Below are 22,816 nucleotides of genomic sequence, written 5' to 3'. Positions count from 1 at the left end.
GATTAACCAATTGGAGTAATCTTTATTGCATCAATAAACTGGATAAGGAAAATCACAATTCAAGTAATGGTTTGTGCATAGTGCTGATACAATCAAATGAACACAATTTATTTTAATGTGCACTCTTGCCTGCACACTTTGGAACACAGGAGTAACAGTAGGGCATTTGGACCTTCAAGCCTGCTACACCTTTCAAAAGATCATGGTTGATGTAGCACAAAAACAGAAATTGCTGGAAAAGCTCAGCAGGTCTGGCAGTATCCGTGGAGATAGATCAGAGTTAATGTTTCAGGACCACTGACCCTTCCTCAGAACTTCCTCAGATCATGGTTGGTGTGGTACAATCTCACTTTCCGCTTTCTTGTCTGCCCCTCAAACCCTTAACCTTCTTGTCTATTCAACTCAGCCTTGAATAAATTCAATGACATATCTTCAAATGCTTTCTCAACCTCACGGCCAGCTATGTAGATAACAAATGCCACAATTGTTAGGCAATGGCCCAGTGGTATTATCACTAGACTGTTAATCCAGAAACTCAGCTAATGTTCTGGGGACCTGGGTTTGAATCCTGATATGGCAGATGGTGGAATTTGAATTCAAATTTTTTTTAAAAATCTGTAATTAAGAATCTACCGATCATCATGAAATCATTGCCCGATTGTCAGAAAAACCCATCTGATTTCCTTCAGATCCACAGCAATGTCATTGACTCTCAATTGTCCTCTGAATAGCCTTGCAAGTCATTCACTTGTACCAATGGCTACAAAGTCTCAAAGAAATGAAAGCAGATGGATCACCTGGAATCGACATAGGTACCAGAAAAGACAACGGCAGAAACAGTCCTGTTGATCCTGCAAAGTCCTTTTCACTAACATCTGGGGACTAGTGCCAAAATTGGGAGAGCCGTCTCACAGACTAGTCAAGCAACAGTCTGACATAGTCGTACTCACGGAATCGTACTTTACAGACAATGTCCCAGACACCAGCATCACCATCCCTGGATATGTCATGTTCCACCGGCAGGGCAGACCTAGCAGAGGTGTCAGAACAACGGTGTACAGTCAAGAGGGTGCTACTGTAGGAGACCTCAACATTGACTCTGGACCCATGAAGTCTCATGGTTTCAGCATGAACATAGGCAAGAAAACCTCCTCTGATTACCACGTACTGTGCTCCCTCGGCTATTGAATCAGTATTCCTCCATGTTGAACAACTCTTAGAGGAAGAACTGAGGATGGCAAGGGCCAAAATGTACTCTGGGTGGAGAATTTCAATGTCCACTACTAAGGGTGGCTTGGCAGTAGTACTACAGATCGGGCTGGTCAGGTCCTGAAGGACATAGCTGCTAGACTGGGTCTGCAGTAGGTGGCGAGGGAACCAACGAGGAAAATCATACTTGACCTCATCCTTACCGATCTGCCAGCTGCAGATGCATCTGTCCATGACGGTATCGGTAAGAGTAATCACCGCACAGTTCTCGTGGAGATGAAGTCCCTCTTTTACACGGTGAATAACTTCCATTGTGTTGTCTGGCATTATCGCTGTGCTAAATGGGACAGACATCGAACAGATCTAGCGACTTAAAACTGGGAGTCCATGAGCTGCTGTGGGCCATCAACAGTAGCAGCATTATACTAGTACAATCTGTAACCTCTTGGCCCAGTATATCCCCCACTCAACCATTACCATCAAGCCAAGGGCTCAACACTGGTTCAATGGAAAGTGCAGGAGAACATGCCAGGAGCAGCACCAGGCATACCTGAAGATGCGGTGTCAACCCGGTGAAGCCACCAAACAGGACTACTTGTATGCCAAACAGCATAATCAGCAAGTGATAGATAGAGCTAAGCGATCCCACAGCCAATGAATCACATCTAAGCTCTGTACTCCGCCACATCCAGTTGTGAATGGTGATGGACAATTAAACAACTCACTGTAGGAGACTGGTCCACAAATATCCCCATCCTCAACAATGGAAGCACATCAGTGCAAAAGATATAGCTGAAGTTTTTGCAGCAATCTTCAGCCAGAAGTGCCGGGTGGATTATCCATCTCAGCCTCCTCCAGTGGTCCCCAGCATTACAGATAGCAGTCTTTAACCAATTCAATTCATTCACATGACATCAAGAAACGGTTGGATACACTGGATACTGCAAAGGTTATGGGCCCTGACAACATTACGGCAATAATACTGAAGACTTGTGCTCCAGAATTTGCCACTCCCCTAGCAAAGCTGTTCCAGTACGGTTACAATATTGGTATCTACCCAACAATATAGAAAATTGCCCACGTACGTCCTGTACATAAAAAGCAGGACAAATCCAACCCAGCCAATTACCACACCATCAGTCTACTCTCGATCATCAGTAAAGTGATGGCAGGTGTTATCAACAGTACTATCAGGTAGCACCTGCTCAGCAATAACCTGGTCAGTGATGCCCAGTTTCAGTTCTGCCAGGGCCACTCAGTCTTGACCTCATTACAGCCTTGGTCCAAACATGGACAAAAGAGCTGAATTCCAGAGGTGAGGTGAGAGTGACAGCCGTTGGCACCAAGGCTGCATTCGACCGAGTGTGGCATCAAGAAGCCCCAGCAAAACTGGAATCAATGGGTATCAGGAGGCAAACTCTCCAGTGGTTGAAGTCGTACCTGGCACACAGGAAGATGGTCATGGTTGTTGGACGTCAGTCATCTCAGCCCAGGACATCCTGCAGGAGTTCCTCAGGGTCATGTCCTTAGCCCAACCATCTTCAGCTGCTTCATAAATCACCTTCCCTCCATCATAAGGTCAGAAGTGGGGATGTTCAGCACCATTCACGACTCTACAGGTACTGAAGAAATCCATGATCAAATGCAACGAAATCCTGACAATATCCAGATTTGGGCTGACAAGTTGCAAATAACATTCGTGCCACACAAATGCCAGGCTACGACCATCACAAGTAAGAGACAATCTAACCAGCACCCCTTAGCATTCAACAGTGTTACCATCGCTACAATCCCCCACTATCAACATCGTGGGGGTTATCATTGACCAGAAACTCAACTGGATGCTCCACATAAACGTAGTGGCTACAACAGCAAGTCAGAAGCTCGGAATACTGCGGCGAGTAACTCACCTCCTGACTCCTCAAAGCCTGTCCGCCATCTACAAGGTGCAAGTTAGGAATGTGATGGAATACTCCCCACTTGCCTGGATGAGCGCAGCCCCAACAACACTCAAGAAGCTTGATGCCATCCAGGACAAAGCAGCCCGCTTGACTGGCACTATAATCAGAAGCATCCACGCCCTCCACCACTGACGGTCAGTAGCAGCAGTGTGTACTATCTACAAGATATACTGCAGAAGTTCACCAAAGATCCTCAGGCAGCACCTTTCAAACCCACGACCACTTCCATCTAGAACATCAAGGGCAGCAGATATATGGGAACACCACCACCTTCAAGTTCCCCTCCTAGACACTCACCATCCTGACTTGGGAATACATCGCCATTCCTTCACTGTCACTGGGTCAAAATCCTGGAATTCCCTCCCTAATGGCATTGTGGGTCAACCCACAGCAGGTGGACTACAACGGTTCAAGAGAGCAGTTCACCACCACCTTCTCAAGGGCAACCAGGAACGGGCAATAAATGCTGGCCAGCCAGTAACGCCCATATCCCAAAGATAAATTTTTTTTAAAAACTTAAAGTGCGCAATGTTTTAATTGTTTTCTTTACAAAAATGATTTCATGTTGTCTGCATTCTGTTCAACCAAAATGCAAAAGTCACCCTTACATGGAATGACAATAATCCCATATTCCTGGGTTCAACCCCAGAAAGGCCAACTTAACTAATAACATTTTCCATAAGGTAACATAAACAACAAACCAGCATGGGGGACAGAGGAGAAAAAGGAATCCAGTGATAAAGACACGATCAATTAATTGTGTATATGTTAAATTCAGAAGTCAATCCAGTGAAAAATACTCTTAAGTCAGGTTTTGTTCACTCTGTGTAACTCAGTCCTATCTTGCTCATTTTCTCTTGGTCTCTCTTACTCACTGCCCAGGATTTGCTCACATTTTAGTTCTCTCATTCAGTTTCACTCATTCTAGGCCCAGGATTTCTTCTGCTCCCTTGCCATCACTCATTTCCCAGGCTGACTTGTGTTAAGCATAGATAGTCATAGTGTCATACAGCACAGAAACAGACCCTTCGGTCCAATCAGTCCATGCCGACCAGGTTTCCTAAACTGAACTAGTCCCATTTGCCGGTGTTTCGCCCACATCCCTCTAAACCATTCCTATTCATGTACCTGTCTGAATGTCTTTTAAATGGTGTAATTGTACTTGCCTTCCTCTGGTAGTTTATTCCATATATGCACCACCCTCTGCATGAAAAGGCTGCCCTCAGGTCCCTTTTAAATCTTTGTCCTCTCATGTTAAACCTACGCCCTAGTTTTGGACTCCCCTACCCTGGAGAAAAATCACCGATTATTCATCCTATCTACGCCCTCATGATTTTATAAACTTCTGAGGTCATTCCTCAGCCGACGACACTTCAGGGAACATAGCCCCCACCTATTCAGTTTCTCTTTATAACTCAAACCTGCCACTGTTGGTGACATCCTTGTAAACATTTTCTGCACCCTTTCCAGTTTAATAACATCCTTCCCAGTTTAGTAACATCCTTCCCACAGCAGCGCAACCAGAATTGTATGCAGTGCTCCAAAAGTGGCAGTCCTTTGATTACAAAGGTATTTTCTTTTACAGAATGCAGTAGTGAAAGCTGAACTCCATTAGATTACTACAATTTATGTCAAGAAAATGTGTTGAGCTGACAGAATGATAGAAATATGTTGACGGTCCATTACATCAGTTCTTTTCCCAAATGATCAATTACATTATTAGTTGAACTCAATTGAAAAAAAAAACACAGCAAACAATCCTAGAAATTATATCTTTTGGGACCGGAACAAAGAAGATTGGGGTAATAACCACCAAGAAGGAAGAATGGACCTGATGGATACTGATAAATTTCTCAGATCCTAGTCACACCAGATCATAATTTTACGACATACAGTCCTGTCCACATTTATCTTAGTATATTTTGTAACTTTATGTAGATTCATCTGAATGAAGCTAAAAGGATAGCTATTCAAAATCTATAAAGCTACCACCTTTTCATGAATATACATTTTAGATCTACCGGTCACAATAGGGCTTATTTTATCACTTTACTAATTATATGTTAATCTGCCTTACTTGTGTCTGCAACATAGGTCAGAACATACTATTTACAGTAAAAACAGGTTTACAAACAGCAGGACTATACTTCAAACAGTACCAACATAACTGAATCAAGTGGTCAAATTCAAAAACAACCTCCATCAACAAAGGATATGGGAACAGTACTGTGTTGCAACAAACTGTCATTTGCATTCACGAATGGTTCTCCAAAAATTACAAACACAAACATGCAACGTTATTCAATATAATTACTATGAGCTGAAAAACATGATCAATGAAAAGAAAATATTTTGTGTAATGTACCAAATAACAATGCATATGGTATTAAATGTATGCTTAGAATCAGCTTTTCTTTCCTCTTGTGATTTCATCCAAATAAAGAAGTGGCTCCTCAGAAGATCCAGTATCAAGTATACTAGCACCTCTTTAATACCCCACACAAGTGGCTATTCTCTACTCAAGCGCTTCGGCAGTTATTAGCAGGCTATTCAATTGCAGGTGAGAAACCCAACATGTTCCGAACCTAGCCTCATCTAATGCTGGCAACTTGTACACTTAGCAACAGGTCTTTAAAAAACTCCAATTTATTTCACCAGCAAAATTAATAAGCATTTTCAATATAGAGATCTTAACCACAGAATCTGCTTAAATAAAATTGGCCTAAAGTGTGGTAATGAGCAGTGCATTACAAAAAGCATCAATCATGCAGAAGCAGAACAAAAAAATTAGGTTACCACATAACAAACTGGAAAAAAAGGCATATCTGATCCAAGCATATTTTCCATGTAGCATTTCCCTTTCATTCTAACTGCAACCCATATACTGATCATGCACAAAATGTCTAGTTAAAAAATTATCAGGACCAAACTGCTTGCTTGAGCTGTTTACTTTTCTGAAGTTTAAAGCTTAAAGTAATATATCTATGTTGCATTGCAAACTAAGATTACACAGTTTAACAAATATTCAGATTCAGTCTTGATGCAAAATTAAGCAAATTAGCACTGACCAGCTATGTTCTACAACTTTTTTGCAGTCAGTCAATCTTATATAAGGGCATTTAATACATACAGCAGACACTTGATGACATGCAACATCCATCAGTAGTACAGACATGCAAATATAAATACATCAACACCTACCCTGTAAAACATGTTTGGCAATTATTTCCAGTCTTCAGATTCAGTAAGAAAAGGCACATCTGGTTATTTCTGTAGCTGTGGTCCTGCATCTTCAGTGTTATCAAACAACACGTCGCTGAGCTTAAGAAAGGTACTGCTTTAGTGCAGATCAATACAAGGGAAAGGACCATGGTATTTTGAGACAGTATTCAAATGCTCTTAGCCAGGGTTGGCCGAGTTAGGGAACAAAAGTCTATTCAATTTAGGGTTTTGTTTATGGCACAGCTCAGAGAGGCTTTTTTATTAAGTTCATTGACTGGATAAACTTTGACATTCAGTTACAACAGCTTTCTAAAAGTTAAGAGCACTGTGCTTTTGATCAATATTACAGCTCTCTGCCATTTCATGGAAACCATTTTCCCTTGAATGAAAATATGGTGTCCAAAATGATCACCAATCTGTTGGCTCAAAGTTGTGACACTTCAAGGAGAAATTATGATTTTTAAAGTTTTTGTTAGAATATAGCCTAAAGTAACTTAGCAGCGGAACTTGCATGCTGATACCATTTTTATGGTCATCTGAAACGCTAGTGGCCCAATTCACTGGTGATTTTATAGTAAGAAGCCAAGAGATAGACTGCAAAAATAAAGCTTCATAAATTGATCACCTTGAGAAAACAGAGGAGGTTAAACAGAGGGAAAAGGGTAAGGCATCTAACTGAATTAATATCAAAGCGAAGTGCCAAAAAAACCTCTTTCTACATAATGTTGGACTCTGTTTACATAGCAGTGGACCTAATAGTTAATTAAGTTTTTCACTTCAAATATAGTCACAATCTGCGTAAGTGTTTTGTGCCAGATGCAATAACCGATGTTGTTTAAACAAAGTGTTAGTTCATGAACATATTTTGCTCTGTTCACTTTAAAATGAATACACATTGGCTTTTGGTTCTTGACTCTAAGTTTTTCTGCAACCTGACCTGTACCTGCAATAGAAAGCTAGAGCTTCACAGCTGTAAAATGTCAATAGTTCATACACAGTAACTTCTGAAAGATAACACTTTCCATCTTTTTTATATATTATCCACAGATTTTATTCATATGCACTGGCAGGAAGTGATATAAACTATGAAAGGTTCCTTAAATGTCTACAACTGCTAAAATATTCTTTGCCTCTCTATATGAATAAGCTCAATCATAATTTCTGCATATGCAAAATCAGTTTTAAGAGTGGGATAAATTAATACGTTTAATCAGGACTAATCAACCCCCAAACATCCATGTTACAAAAATTTTAGGAAGTTAAAGATAGATAACTACCTCACCCTGATCAAAGGTATCATAATGAAAGAAGTAGGAGGAATTCTTGTCACTCAACAAAGACCATAGTTATAAAACTCGACAGAGCTGGAAGTACAGCAAACTACTATGATGGTTAAGGTCAACATGAATTAAAAATGAGTGAATCAGCAACATAGTTATAGGTTGACAAGATCAGCCCCTAAAGAAAATCTTCAGTTTGCATGGTAGAGTTTATTGCATGGTGAAGGGGTTAAAAATGGACATTGGAGGAAAGCATTCACATAGCTCCCAGTTGAGTTGAATGCTTGCCCAAGCTAATGGCCATAAACTTTAGGACGATCAAATAAAAATGTAATATCTTGATTAATAGTAAACATATTCCAATTCTATTGGCTCAATTATCCAGGGTAACTATGGATTACTACCACCATGTGTTAGCACTGCTTTCCCTTTTAAGGTATGGTATTAATCAACCACCGATGAAAATGCACACAGTTTCACAGAATCTGAAGCTGCATGAGCCAGTAAGGGTCATTCTTTTTGCTTAGTTGGGTGTCCACATATGGCTCAGGTTATTACCAAGGCCAAGGTTCAATTCCCACTGCAATACAATCGGGGCCAGCACCCTCACCTTATCCACAGTAACAAATCACAGCAGTTTGCTGTGGAATGGCGAATAATTATCAAGGACCTGCCTTCAGGCATAGAACTGATCAAGAAGGGCAATGTAACTGCTGGTGGGACTACTTTTCATTTAGGAACATGGCGTGACTAGTTGGACCAACCATGCTCTATGACTCTATAACTAATGAATAATTCCAAATTCCCAATACATTTCACTAACCCACTACTGTATCTTCAACTTTCATATCTAAAAGCGTCTATTTGTTAGATACATAATTTATCTGTTGGTTTTTGAAACTTCGTACTCAACCACTATCTGCAGGATCTAGCGACAGTTTGAGAAGGCAGCTCATCACCACCTTAAGGGGCGACTAGAAATGGACCTAGTCAGCAAAGCACATGTCCCATGAAAAGTCAACGAAAAAACAGAATTACTCAACTTAAACTTTACTCCTAACCAAAAAAGGCAAAATCAATAAAAGTTACATTACAAATAAGACTGAGATGACAAGTGAGGAACTTGGATACTCAAGTTATACAAAACCCTGGTTCGACCCCACTTTGAGAACTGAGAGGAGATCTGGATATCACACCTTAGGAAAGATATATTGGCCCTTGAGGGAGTACAACATAGGTTTAAAGAATAATACCCAGGCTTCAGGGGATAAGTTATGAGCAGAGATTACACAAATTAGGTCTGTTTTCACTAGCATTTAGAAGACTAAGGGGTAATCTGATCAAAGTCTTTAAGATATTAACAGAAAAAGGTAGAGTTGATAAACTACTTACACCGGTTGGGGATTCTAGAAGTAGGGAGCATAGTCTGAGAATTAGGACTAGACCATTTGGGATAGATGTTCGGAAGCAGGGTGGCACAAACAGCAGTGGATGCAAGATCAGTTAATTTTAAATCAGAGATAGATAATTTTTTGTTAAGCAAAGGTTATTAAGGGGTCTAAATCAAAGGCAGGTGTATGGAGTTAGGCCACAGATCAGCCATGATCTCACCGAATGGCGAAACAGGCTTGAGGAGCTAAATGACCTACCCCTGTTCCAATGTTCAAGTGAATCTTATTGATTGGTTTTGAACATATCAAATGCTATTACACCAGACACATTACAGCATTGCACTGTACAATCTGAAATAATAAATACAAACAGAAGGGTCAGAGAACTGAAATGAGTTTTACTCTTTTAACGATTTATTTTCATTGAAGTTGCAATATTTTACACTTCTTGATTTTACAGGGTTTTTGGCAATAAAGTACATGGCAAACAATACTGTTACGTAAAATTGCTAAGGTGTTGCAAGTCAAATCCCTATAAAGTAAAGGTGGACACAAATAACAATCCTGGATGTCAGTTACTGATCAAGCAAAGGTACCATGATCTGAAAATACAAGACTCTCAATTTATAACAATAAACAATAACTTATTTATTGCATTTGACACTTGGCAAACCATAATCTGAAATGCTGCACCAATGTTGGTATGTAATAAAATGTACTTTCCACTAAATGCAAGTGATGGTGAAGTGATTGGTTAATCTAAACCAATTACTGCCTCATGCAAACATAGATAAAAATTTGACTTTGCAGATTTTCCACACTTTTAAAATGATACAAACCAGAAAGGATTCCAAAAGTTTTTAAAAATAACCATCCAAGATCTGAATTAAACTGGCACTGTTCAAGTGAAAAAGAAATTCATTTTAAACAAGGGGGATCATTCTTAACTTTAGTGAGAAGCAACCTGAGATTAAGTAACATAGCCCATACCTTAGGGTTAAAAAAAAGGCACCCATTTTAAATTGAAATTTACAGTTTGGGAGCATTTTCTTCAATGAGCAAGTTGTCTTTGTACAAAACTGGAGAGGGTGATGAAAAACTAATTGGAAACTTTGTTTCAAAAGAGCCAATGCCTTTAAACATTTTTTGTTTTAACATAAATATCTTGCATAATGCTATATTTCAATGCATTTACAAAAACACTACTGCACAGAATTTTCTGCAAAGAAATGTAGTTACATACGTCATTAAAAGTGGTGTTTCAAGCACACAGACAAATTAAATCCACCTATTAGAGACTAGGATAAAGAATGTAAAATAAATCAGGCAACACTGACTGTGCATAAGAGGTTAGAGTATAAACAGAATATTTGGCGCAGTTTGAGGCATCATTTATAGGAAGGACATTTAACACAACAAGGTAAATTCAGCAAGAATTTTAAAAGCTTAGGATTCTTTTTTCACTAGACCCCGAAGGTGAGAGATCACGGTCTTGCAGTGATGGGTTGTTTTACGTTGGTTGGAAGAAAGTTTATTAAAAAGATGGCATTAATTCAATTAAATGAGAAACTGTAACAAAAACAACACTACACAGGAGTGACAAGACAGTTGAATTCTCTGTCAGAACAGCTCGTAAGAATTTATAAATTTTATTGTGAGGGAATTAGATTGTTGTTAGAAGAATATCAAGTAGTATGATTAGCAAGTAGGATGACTGGATGAGGCTAAATGGCTTGTGTAGAGGCTAACTGTACTAACTGGCTAAATGTATATACTAGGATTATGTGAAACCACTTTTCAACAAAAAGCTGTGCTGCTTAGATTCTATGTGCATGTGATTTTGAAAGCAAATTCCCATTGCTCAGACCTTTGAGTATACCAGTTTGGATGTCATGTTGAAGTTGTACAGGACACTGGTGAGTCCGCTTCTGGAGCACTGTGTACAGTTGTGGTTGCCCTGCTATATGAAGGATATTACTAAACTGGAGAACGTTCAGAAAAGATTTACCAGGATGTTGCTGGGAATGGAAGGTTTGAGTTATAAAGATAGGCTGGGACTTCTTTCACTGGAACATAGGAGGTTGAGAGATGACCTTATAGAGGTTTATAAAATCATGAGGGGCATAGATAAGGTGAAGAGCAAGAGTCTTTTCCCTAGTTTGGCGGAATTCAAAACAAGGGGGCATAGTGGAGAAAGATTTAAAAAGGACTTTTAAGGGGGAAATTTTTTTTTTTGTTTACACAGAGTGGTTCGTATGTGGAATGAACTACCAGAGGAAGTGGTAGATGCAGGTACAGTTACAACACTTAAGAGACATTTGGATAAGTACATAAATAGGAAAGGTTTGGACAGTTATGGGCCAACACAGACAAGTGGGACTAATTTAGTTTGGGAACAAGGTCAGCATGGACTAGATGGACGGAAGGGTCTGTTTCCATGCTGTATAACTCTATGACCATGACTCTTGCTTTGTGTAGCATAATGCCATTTAACAGCTAACAGTTCACATATATGGACAGAAATACAGCTAATTTCAAGATTTGCACTCCATTACACATCACAGAAAACGCGGAGAAGTTAAACAGTGTGTAGTTGAGCTGTAGTAAAGCTGGCCGCCATACCCTTTAGTACAGAGATATATTGCCCATGGACCTGGTGTTGATTAGTCAGAAACAATTAAATCTGAGGGAAACCAACTGGTTAGTGCATTATCAGAGTGTTTTGTAATCTTTTACATGTTTTATTCATTTATTCAAGAGCAAGACTTTACATAACGATTGGCTAAAATACTGACATTCTCAACTTTATTTTCTTGTAAAGTAATTTTTTTTGCTCTGAAGGGTCACTGGACCTGAAACATGAATACTGTTTTCTCTTCACACATGCTGCCAGACTTGCTGAGTTTATCCAGCAGTTTTTATTTCAGATTTTTTTTGAGAAATTATATCTCCAACGATTGTGGACAATGGTTCATTTGAAGAGATGAGAAAGCGTGTGTTTTTTTTTTTAAAAAAGGGGTCACTAAAAAGACATGGGGACTTTTTTTAAAATGACATTTCTTGTAAATCACATGGCACCAGCTAACTGCTTGGACTTTTTAAAACTGAACATCACTGCCTAGGTTCATGGCTGTGTTTTAGGTACGGTTTGGAGTTCAGTTGGGGTACTGCAACAGCACAAACTGGTTGTTTTCCCGCAGATTTAATTGTCACTCACCACCTCCATTTTCTTTAAAATATCTTACATTGTGGACACTATTTGAAACACTGCTGAGTCTATGATGCACCAAAAGTGCTTGTCACTTTGTCCACAAAATATTGAGTTTTATGCAAGATGTAACACTGAGTGTTACTTATTCCAGCTGTTTCTGGATAATCAAAGACTGAACTTAGTTCATCCATTGTCTTTCTGACAAAATCCTTTTGGAAGGTCCAGTGTTTTCTCTTGAAAAGTATCTGAATTCTCAATAATTCCTGAAGAAACTGCATCTACAAAGATCCCAGTGACAACTCCCTGTATTTAGTAACCCCTGTGTATTTGTATCATGGCACTGACTGAAAGCTATCTTGAACATTTCATACTTTCTTTCCATCAAAAAATAACATTTATTAACGAAAATTGTTTTTTTTTTTCAAAATTAATCTCTGCAGAAAAATGTTTTTCCTCTGAAATTGTGTGCATGTGTGGGATTTATTTCGAAGGGCAAATATTTACTTTTTGATATTCCCAACAGTGTTAATGAGCAGTACATCTTTGCCAAATAAGTCGTTTTCACAGTGAAATCAAGTAGTTTGTTTATTGAAGAAACCTGCCTGATGAGCCTTTTTATTTTAAACCTAATAGAGATAAAATATATAACTGGCCATATTAATGGCTTGGAGGAAGGAAGCAAATGTAATGCAAGCAAAATTGCAGACTATAGAAAAATAGGCGGAAACATAGGTTGCAAGGGGGACACAATTTACAAAGAGACAGTGATAGGTTAAGTAAGTGAGCAAAAAGTTGGCAAATGAAGTACAGGGGTCCTTGACATATGAACATCTGACTTACAAACTCTGCTAGTTAAGAACAAGATCCCATAACATTCAGGATTCAACATGCAAACATTTCTTCATACTTAGAAACAAAGAAGCAACAGCACTGTTTTGTACAGACCCCATCACCCCATGATTGGCTGAGTGCAGCCCGACATTTTCGTGAACCATGAATGCGGTGTCAGCCCTTCAACATCTCCCCAAGGTTGATATGAAGGCTAAAATAATTTCTGAAGGAATGACACAAAACACTGGCCCAACTCAATGTGCCTGGACTCGAATGCTGGGCAAACAGAGTTTTGTCAATTGCACACACCACTAGGGGTAGGGCCCAATGAGGCTGTTCAAAAACTCCCCTTTACAACTTTGTACAGATTTCTCCAGAGTACATGCCCACTTTGGTTTCAACAGGGTAGTCATCATGCCACCTAAAAGCACATCCGACAGTGCATCGAAGAAACATAAAACTATCACAATAAAGAGAAAATTGACATAAGCAAGCGATCTAAAGAAAGCAAAATGCCAATGAACATTAGAAAAGAATTAGGCCTGAGCTGTTCCACAGTTGGAACTATTTTAAAAGAGAAAGCGCATATTCTGGAACTTGGGACGAGCTCAGTGCCGATGAAGGCTAAGTAATTATTAAGCAAAGGAGTGGATTAATTACAGAAATGGAAATACTGTTAATTGCTTGGTTTGAGGATCACCATTAGCGCCATATGCTAGTTAGCCTATCGTTTATTGAAGAAAAAGCAAAAGGCTTGAATGCAGTCTTAAAGTCTAGGCTTGATGGTAAGAGTGATAGTGAAGATTTCGTTGCTAGTCAAGGTTGGTTTAATAGATTTAAAGGGAGGGCAAATTTGCATAACGTAAACACATAAGGGGAAGCTACTACTGCTGATTTTGATGCTGCAAGTGAACTTCCTGATCCACTGGCTAAAATAATTAGGGAGGTGGGGTAGAATGCTGAACAGGCATTCAACATTGATGAGATGGGACTGTTTGTAGGGAAATGCCCCATCAAATATGCATTGTGAAGGAGAAGTCTGCGCCAGGACATAAATCTGCTAAAGATAGATTGACCCTATTGCTTTGTGATAATGCTGCTGGATTGCATACTTAAGCCTATGCTGGTGTATGATACTGAAATCTCCAGTGCTTTCAAGGGAATCTGGAAGGCATCGCTTCTAGGCGTATAAAAGTTATTGGTAGGGTGCTGTTGAGCATTTTTGAGGGCTGGTTGTGGCATCATTTTGTACTTGAGATGGAGAGATAGTGTCCCTCTAAGAATCTGCTCAAGATTTTATTAATCCTAGATAATGTTCCTGCATACCTGGATAATTTTCATCCCAACATTAAGGGTGTGGACTTGCCGCCCATTACAACGTCCATACTTGAACTCCCAAGTCCCTTTGTGCTGCAGCTTTCTCTGTTGGTGGTACTTGTGCACAGTACAGAAAGTGAGCACACTGATGCAGCAGGTAATTGGGAAGACTAAAGGAATGTCAGCCCTTATTTCAAGGAGGTTGAATTAAAATAGCAAGAGAGCATGGAAGTCTTAACGCAACAGTACAAGTTGTTAGTGAGATCATATCTGGAGTACTGAGAATTGATTTGGTCCCCTTAAGGAAAGATATCATTTCATTAGAAGCGGTTCAGTAGGATGACCCCTGATATGGAGGGATTGTCTTGTGAACAAGGCTGGCACTCTACTCGTTGGAATTTCAAAGAACGAAAGATGATCTCATTGAAACACAAGATTGTTAAGGATAAACAGACAGACTGTTTAACCTTGTGGAAGTTCTCATGAGGTGTAATGAAAAGAAGGCATTTTTAAAGCATCTTTTGCCAAGAGCCACTGAACACTCATTGGGAAAGGCACAGATTTTGCACCAGACAGTACACTGAACATCTGGATTTAGTAAATGGTAATGGCCGGAAGCATACACCGGTACTTTTAATCTGGGTGCACCTAGAGATGACTGTCTGGAACAGCAGTGGTTGCCCATGGTTTAACTATAGATGGCGTTGACTTGCTTCTGGGGCATAATTTGGCTCGAGTAAAAGTGGTAGCTTTTGAGAGTGTCATGGAAAGGCCAAGTGAGGTCAAAGAGACAGTGCATTTGCAGGAAAAGGTTCCAAGAATGTCGTCCTATAAAAGAGCATCCTATCTAGACTATAGAGAAAAAAAAAATCAATGAATAACAAAGGCAGATTCCCACCCAATTCCTCAACTGGAAGACTGTATTGATAGAGTTGGCAGGACTTGACAGAGCTGATGAATAGAACAATTAGAGTTGATAAAAGGCTAATAACAGGTTGTTTCAACACCATGATCTAGAGATATTGGCCTTTGTCACTAGACAATCTCTACCAATGCTAAATGATGCCATTTGGGCTAAAAATTGCCCCAGTTACTTTCCAGAGACTGATAAACGCAAGTGGTACTCAGTGTTCCTAACTGTGTGGTTTACCTTCATGATGATCTGGTGATACTGGAAAGTGACATTTCAAAGGGCCACTTTGCCAAAAGTGAATTTACATAAGGGCAGGTAAGCCACACAGGGCAAAGACAAGTATTGTCCAGAACAGTACAAGTATAAGCAAAAACAAAACTACATGATGGAAAAGGAAACCTTAGGATTGCAACTTACTGTTAAACATTTCGAAATGCATGCCCATCGCAACTATTAGGAGTCAATAATATATTCCGATCATAGTCTTCTGAGCTTTCATGGGAAAATTCAAAACCAGAATACCAAACTATTTTGATGAAGCTTACAATTGCAGCCCTATGACTTAAAAACTGTTCACACTGCAGGGCTATCCAATGTAATTGCTGATGTTTTATCTAGAATTTAAATTTGCTTTGAATTATCGGAGTACTAAAGATACTAAAGAATGTATGTGTACATGGATCCTAATTTTTTAAAAATTGTTTTGTTTACAGAATATAATAAAACACATTTAAAAATGGCATTTCATTTCTTGAGGGTGGACATTTTGAAGCTGTTTTATTATTGTTGTTGAGGATACATGCTTACAGGACTGTGGACAGTGGTTCATTTGAAGGGACTGTACGATATATGAACGCCATTTCAAAAGAAATGTGTCACTAAAAGAATAGAAGAATGCCTCTCATAGAAGATACTGCTTAAAAGTTACATGCCTTAACCTAACTGCTTGGACTTATTTACTGAAAATCACAAGTCTGGGTTTGTGACTTTGTTTTGGATATTGTTTAGAAGGGCATCTGTTTCTACTTTCATATTTCCAATCATGTTAAACAGCTTTACATCTTTGCCAACTAAGTCCTGTTTACACAATAAACCAAGAATTTTGTTTTTTTAAGAAATCTGTTTACATTTTCCCCAAACCTAATATAAAGTATATAATTGGTAATATTGTTAACTGGGCAGAACATTTAAATTTATGTAGCAGCTAGCAAAGTAGTGAGACAGCACGCTCCTCCAACAATGTCTAGTTCTAAAGCATCCCCCGTCCTGAACAGGGACTCAACATAAAAAATCAGCTCAGGTGTTAACGGAGAAATGTAACATGATCTTACTGAACAACTCCTCGTATTTCTTAGGTTATGTCTCATAAGATGCCAAAATCTTAAGCCTGAGTGGCCAATCAATGAGAATGTTGTTAGGACCAGAGGCTGCCATTAGTTCCTAGTCATAGTCACAGTCATATCAAACATGTGTATAAAAAGGCACGCAAACAAAAATCTCAAATTCTTCATTATGAACAGAACTGAAAGCTTTCAAAATTTGGTGTAAAAACTGTTAAAATCCAAACAAAAAGGTACGAGTTCAAAATCAATCCCTTAAAGAAATGACATACAGGTCTTGGTATTTGTGTCCACCTCTTGTAAGAACGGAGTTTATTGTTTTAAAAACAAATGACACCGTAAACATTGTCCACAAGTGCTTATGGATGTTGTGTAAATACTAATAACTCACTGCTCCACTGAAGAAAGCAGCTTCAGGAACAAAGTGATGAAAACCCACCTCCACTGATTTAATTCTGATGTTTATCAAAACCTGCTCAAGAATATTATCTTTGGAGTTATTTTACATTCATTATTAGATTGAGCCACAGATTTCACAAACTGCTTTAATTGCTATCATGCTGGTAAATTGACAAAACCAAGTAAGAGGAAGTGTAAATTTCAGAACAATTCTTGAAGGAGATTGATCTTAACCCACAAATTCCGATGGTAGGTAGGTTTTTCATATATCAGAAAACTTCATGTAAGGTGGTTCTTTTCAGCATAAATTGTTACAGCATACCACATCATAATACAGAATAAAGCTGTTTTGCAATTTTCCAATTATACTTTGGCAAGACAAGAAAAGGAGAGGATATCTAAAGCTGCCAACACATTCTCTCCCCAGTCTGCACTGAGACATCCCTTACTTGAAACAGCAGCTAATAAATTCAGGGTATTATGTTAAACACGAGGGAGTGCTTGGACTTAAACTAATGAGAACTGGACTTCAAACAAATAACATGACTTCTTGTGGTATTTTTCACAATTTTTTAAAAAGTAAATCTTCACTCCAAAAATGATAGATAGGTTTATTTTATTAGTCAGCCCAAACCCCACAAAAAATTCAAATCCAGCAGTCTCCTTTGTGTTAATTTGCCAACTGTATAGCAAGTAGCCAGGAGCAAAAGGAAGTAATAACAAGAAATTACGGCCAAGCTACAAAGAATGATTGGAGTCATTAGCACATTCCACTTGGCAGATTAAGTTGCCAGCTATCCTAATGCCAAGGCACGACCACTCTGGGGACCTGGGGAAAACAATTAAGAACCCAGGCTGCCTATCAAGCACCTGACAATATAGCAGTCATGGAGTTAAATTTAGCATAATAAAGGGTAAAGACTCAATTCAGGCACATTCTGGATCATTTTAACATCAGTAAAATCGTAGATAAAAATAACCGGTCCTTCCAGTGTAATTGAGTGGTGTAAATTTTAGTACACTCCAAATATAAAGAAGTGGTGATGTGTTCTCCCCCTATAATGTACACATTAAATTCAAACGAGAGGATGAACATCAGTAAAAAGGTGCCTATCCATTCAATAATATTACGTTTGTTTAGATGAAAATCACTTGCTAATTCTTAAAATGGGCAATAAATCAGCAAAAAGATGTTCAAATATTTTATGTCGTGTTATTTCCACATTTTTTGGTTAGCTTTGGGGAGAAGGCTGTTGGAGAGGTTTCTTTTCAATTGTTTATCCTAATAATCCTATTTAATTTTCCCTAACACTGCGTGAAGTCATAAATAGAGATGGATACCTGTTGATGGAAAAAACCATTGGTAACAGTCACAAACGTTGGAGAAATGTGGAGATTTCCATATAAAGCAATTTTATTAAACAGCAGTTGAGAATATCACCAGCAAACGTTCAGTGATTTGGCAGCAAAAGTCAAAGAACTGTTTAAGAACAAGCTCCCTGCCACAAAGTCGTCCCTGTGAATTTTAGGAACAGCAGATATTCAATATAACAGAAAATAGCCAGTGCAACTTAAAAGGCTGAGTAAAAGCATAAAATTAAATTCAGAAAGTTTGGAAGAACATAACAGATTTTAAAAGATGTCTCTTTTTTTGGATTTATAGCTTCTTCTAGATTGTCCACCAAAATTCACTCACGGGGCCTTTTGTTTTTACACCTAATGGAAAAGGCGTGCTATCACAATACCAGACAGTCGCTTTTCCTTCATCTTTTCTCTCAAGGCTGGTGGAAAAAGCTAACATGGCTATATTGCATCTCAGGAATCCATCTGTTCTAATGTTTCAGCATTAGTAATGACCATTAAAGATTATTTTATAGCTCTTTTCAGCTATATTACTTTTTGACAGAAAGTTTAAATCCAAGAATTAACAGAAAAATTATTTTCTGTAAACTGAATTTAGTATATGCAATGGATAAACTAAAGTAGCTGGACACGTGGTCATTTCAAATAAAGCTCAGAAATACTGAACTTCAAGTTACTTCAGTGAGTGTGAGTGAATCTGAAGAATAAAGAACATGCCTTGCATTATTTTAAAAAAAACATTTTTGGAAACTCCATGCTTTCATTGAGATTCTACAAGTAACTACGCCTAAACTTCAGTATTCTAAATTGCAACTGTTTAACCGAATGGCATACATTCACAAATGGCTTACTGACATATAAAAAGGTTAAACTCAAATACAGGTATTCGTTATGTCCATGACACTAGCATTAGGATAATCTAATATTGTGAACCTATGACGTTAATATCATCATTTCACTGGAAGAGAAGATCTAAAATATTTTTTAAACTTCAAAGCATTTTATCCTTTACCCCATCACCTGTTTTTCTTTCCAAATTGCTTCTTTCTGGTCCTCAAAGTACCAACTCATTTTAGGATAGGTGTCTGCAGGCTGCCGTCATGAACGTCAATCAATGAGGAATTCTTTGTGTGCAATACCAGTGAACTTGGCAACCCTGGAAAATATCACAGCTAAGCCAAATCCACCCAATCTTGAGGCAGCAATCTTGAGCAAAAGTCCTTGGTGAATATTACACCTTCTGTATCTGAGGGGTAATGTGTTATCAAATGCAAAACATGTTCCTGTATAAACTGAGACACAAGATAAATGACAATGGCCATTTGGTCAATCTTAGCCCATTCATCTAGAAAATCCTCCTGTTCACAGCTTCCAAATATCACTTTTGCATAAGTTTTCAACTTTCGATTCCTGGTCTTAAAATACTTCTCGTCAGTATTATTTTAAGTAATTGAACCAATTCATCAAGGTATTTGGGAGCGTGTTTATTTTAAATTTGATTGCTATGCAAAGGTGGGAACTTTTATAGAATGACATTCTACATTATTATATGCATATTTTTATAAAGCAATCATTAATTTTGAGTTGCCAATAAAGTACTGTATGCATAAAACCTCAAATTTATAAGGTGTATTTTCCAATGAATCTTTGTCTACCCCATAACACAAGCCACAAAATTCAATAACTCAGTCTGCAATGGCTATTAGTAATCAAAATTTTAAAATTTATTCAATTGCCCTTTTTAATGGCATCTAGCCTTATTTATTCTACTAGGTCCATATCTATTTCTGCTGTTAAGTGATCCAAAATTTAAAATTAATGTAATTTTAAAAATTATTTTTCATGGCTGGCGTTCGCTAGAACCTAGCCAACTTAAAATGCATTTCTAATCTTCTAACAGGAGATCACAGACCTGAAATATCAACTGTTTCTTGCTTCATTGATGTCAATGGACTGAATATTTCCAGGATATTCAATTTTTATTTCAGATTTCTAGCACCCCCAATATTTTGCTTCTTTGAAATATATTTCAACTGGTTTGAAAGAATCCTCTACACTTATCCAGGTAAGGACATTAGACTTCAATTTTAGAAACCATTTAACCAACAGATTCAGAACATGGTGGATAGGCAAGAAGGATAATAACTAATTGTGACTTGCATCTGTAGACTGGAGACACAAATCAAAGTTTCTTCAGATCAGCTGACCTAGTGGAATTAATCTATGATATACTAAATCTAACACTGGTCATGAGAAAAACAGAACATAATCAGCATTTTCAAGCAAATTATCTAACTGTGCAAGAAGTGTTAGTTCAACACCAAGAGGATATTTTGATTCTTTAGGATGGACCAATTGTTGGTGTATGTATTGCAGTAGTTGGTTAAACTAATGTATTCTAAACCTGAGACAAATTTCTACAGTGCTCAATTTCTACAACTATACAGGAAATTAGTGTCATGGCATTAGACAAAGCACAATATGGTGGCACTATAATCACTGGCTTAATGGACTTGAAATTAATCATTTCTGCTGGTGCAATCCAAAAGAAATGGTCCCAGGTCCTGAAATGATCAATTAACAATCCTTGTTCATTATTGAAGCATACCTTAAGTGCCCCAGCACAAGAGGAATTACAATGGTGTACCATGGCTTTGATGGATGCAAAACAAATAAGCATGCAGTAACACTGGTGCCAAGTGGTGGGAGCTTCGGAGGCTTCACCTATCCATTATCTGCACTGAAAATAGTTTAAAAAAGAAGAAACTGGAATTTCATTCTAAACATGCTTCAAACGTCTATCTGCATATTCAGTTCCTACCATAATAGCATCACACATAAAGCAAGTTGTATAGCATAGATTTTCAAAAACAAGAACTTTGAAGTTTTTTTTTTGAGGACAGGAGCGGGGTAAAGAAACAAAAAAAGAAGTTCAAAGGGAACAAGGAGGCAGACAAGAGATGTATGGATGAGAAGGAGGAGACAAAAAAGGGAAATGTGGGGCATCAGCGACTGCATCTTCTGACAAGCATTCCCCCATTTTTTATTTATTAGGCAAGGTATAATGGTCATTTCTGGGCTTTTATCAGTCACTGCATGTAAATTAGGATGGTCTCAGATGAGCAAAGTCAGAACATTATATGATTGAACCAACCTGTGTTTTATGAACATATTAAATAACCTGAAATTGTAAAAGTAGTTTTCACTTAACTGTTAATGTAACTTGGACAATTAAAATTTTAAACTTTGATTAACTGAACAGTTACATTTAGCGAAGTCTTTATGTCTTGCAATGTGACTAAAGGTAAAGTCAGAGGTAGGTTGTTATAGTTATCATGGTGACTTGTGGCTTTAAGGTATTTCAAGCAATCATTTTAAGATTAACAACCATTTTAAGATTAACAAAAACTGCATTGCTGCCCATATATGATATTTAGAAATCTAATTGGCCAAAAGATCTTCCCTCAAAAACTCTAGTTAGCCTGGGAGTTTAATTGTAATATTTCATTTTCTGATTGCTTAAAGATTTGAGTGATTGAGATCCTGACCAGAGGAATTTCCATTCTCCTGAAACCCAGTCATTGGATTGTTGTTGATAGCCATTTGATATGGTGCTGTACTATCAGCATTTGGATTGTTGCTCATGTAGGGGTGATATGATTGTTGTGGATTTGTATGGTTACTGGACAGATGCATTAACACGTTGGGTTGATTAGGAGCTGGCACTGTTGTGCCTCCTGTTGGCATTTTGAGCTCCTGTCGATTCGATTGCTGTTTTGTGTCCTCATCAGTGTCTAAGCGGGTCAGCTTTTCCATCCACATTCGGAATCTTTCCTCTGTCTGCCGCTGCATCTCAGCAAAGCAGTTCATTGCTTCCTCGAGGACATTGCCGATACAGTTCCGCTCCCATGATATCCCACTGTCCAGTAGTCCGGCCATTTGGGCGGCAGTGCCTGCAGTCCCCTCTGCACGATTGTTGGCAGCTTGAAAGACATTGAGGCCATTTGATAAGAGCGATTAGAACACACCCATTTTACCTTTCAAAGAGACAGGATCCCTTTTCAGTCAGCCTTATCAAATAATAATTCTACATAAGACTTGTATTATCGCTGTTTTAAAGAAATTTACATTCGCTTTTCTTCTACAGTGCATCGAGTCAAAATTACCCAAATTATTGACAGTAAAAATATTAGATATATTAGATGCAATACCAATTCAGAAAAATTGCAATGATCAACTGACTTTGAAAATAACTACCATTGAAAAGTAACATTTTTTCCCCATTTGCAAAAGGTTTCTTGCCCCCAGTAGGAAAAAGCCATCAACTACATCAGCGTTCCATTTAGTTCTCAAAATACCACAATTTTATGTATAACTTTA

The 22,816-nt window shown here is 38.2% G+C and overlaps 1 protein-coding gene across 5 annotated transcripts in view; it reads right to left on the bottom strand.

Annotated features, from left to right (window-relative positions):
* Positions 1-22,816, bottom strand: part of c1h18orf25 (chromosome 1 C18orf25 homolog) — a 96,303-nt gene that overhangs the window by 24,006 nt on the left and 49,481 nt on the right. Inside the window, exon 4 of one of the 5 annotated variants that reach the window (XR_007261776.1) lies at positions 19,457-22,419. The exons of 3 other annotated variants lie outside the window; for them this stretch is intronic. Coding sequence is in view for 1 of the 2 variants with exons in the window: in XM_048595182.1 (XP_048451139.1) it covers positions 21,956-22,419 (464 nt within the window). In the remaining variant the exon portion in view is untranslated. Of the gene's footprint in view, positions 1-11,426; positions 22,420-22,816 lie in introns of those variants that run through there. One more of the 5 variants, XM_048595182.1, reaches the window with a different exon arrangement.

The sequence above is a fragment of the Rhincodon typus genome, chromosome 1, assembly GCF_021869965.1.
Source record: "Rhincodon typus isolate 14 chromosome 1, sRhiTyp1.1, whole genome shotgun sequence".
NCBI classification, from domain to species: Eukaryota; Metazoa; Chordata; class Chondrichthyes; order Orectolobiformes; family Rhincodontidae; genus Rhincodon; species Rhincodon typus.
Note: the sequence above shows the minus strand (reverse complement) of the source record. Positions and strands in the feature narration are given on the sequence as shown.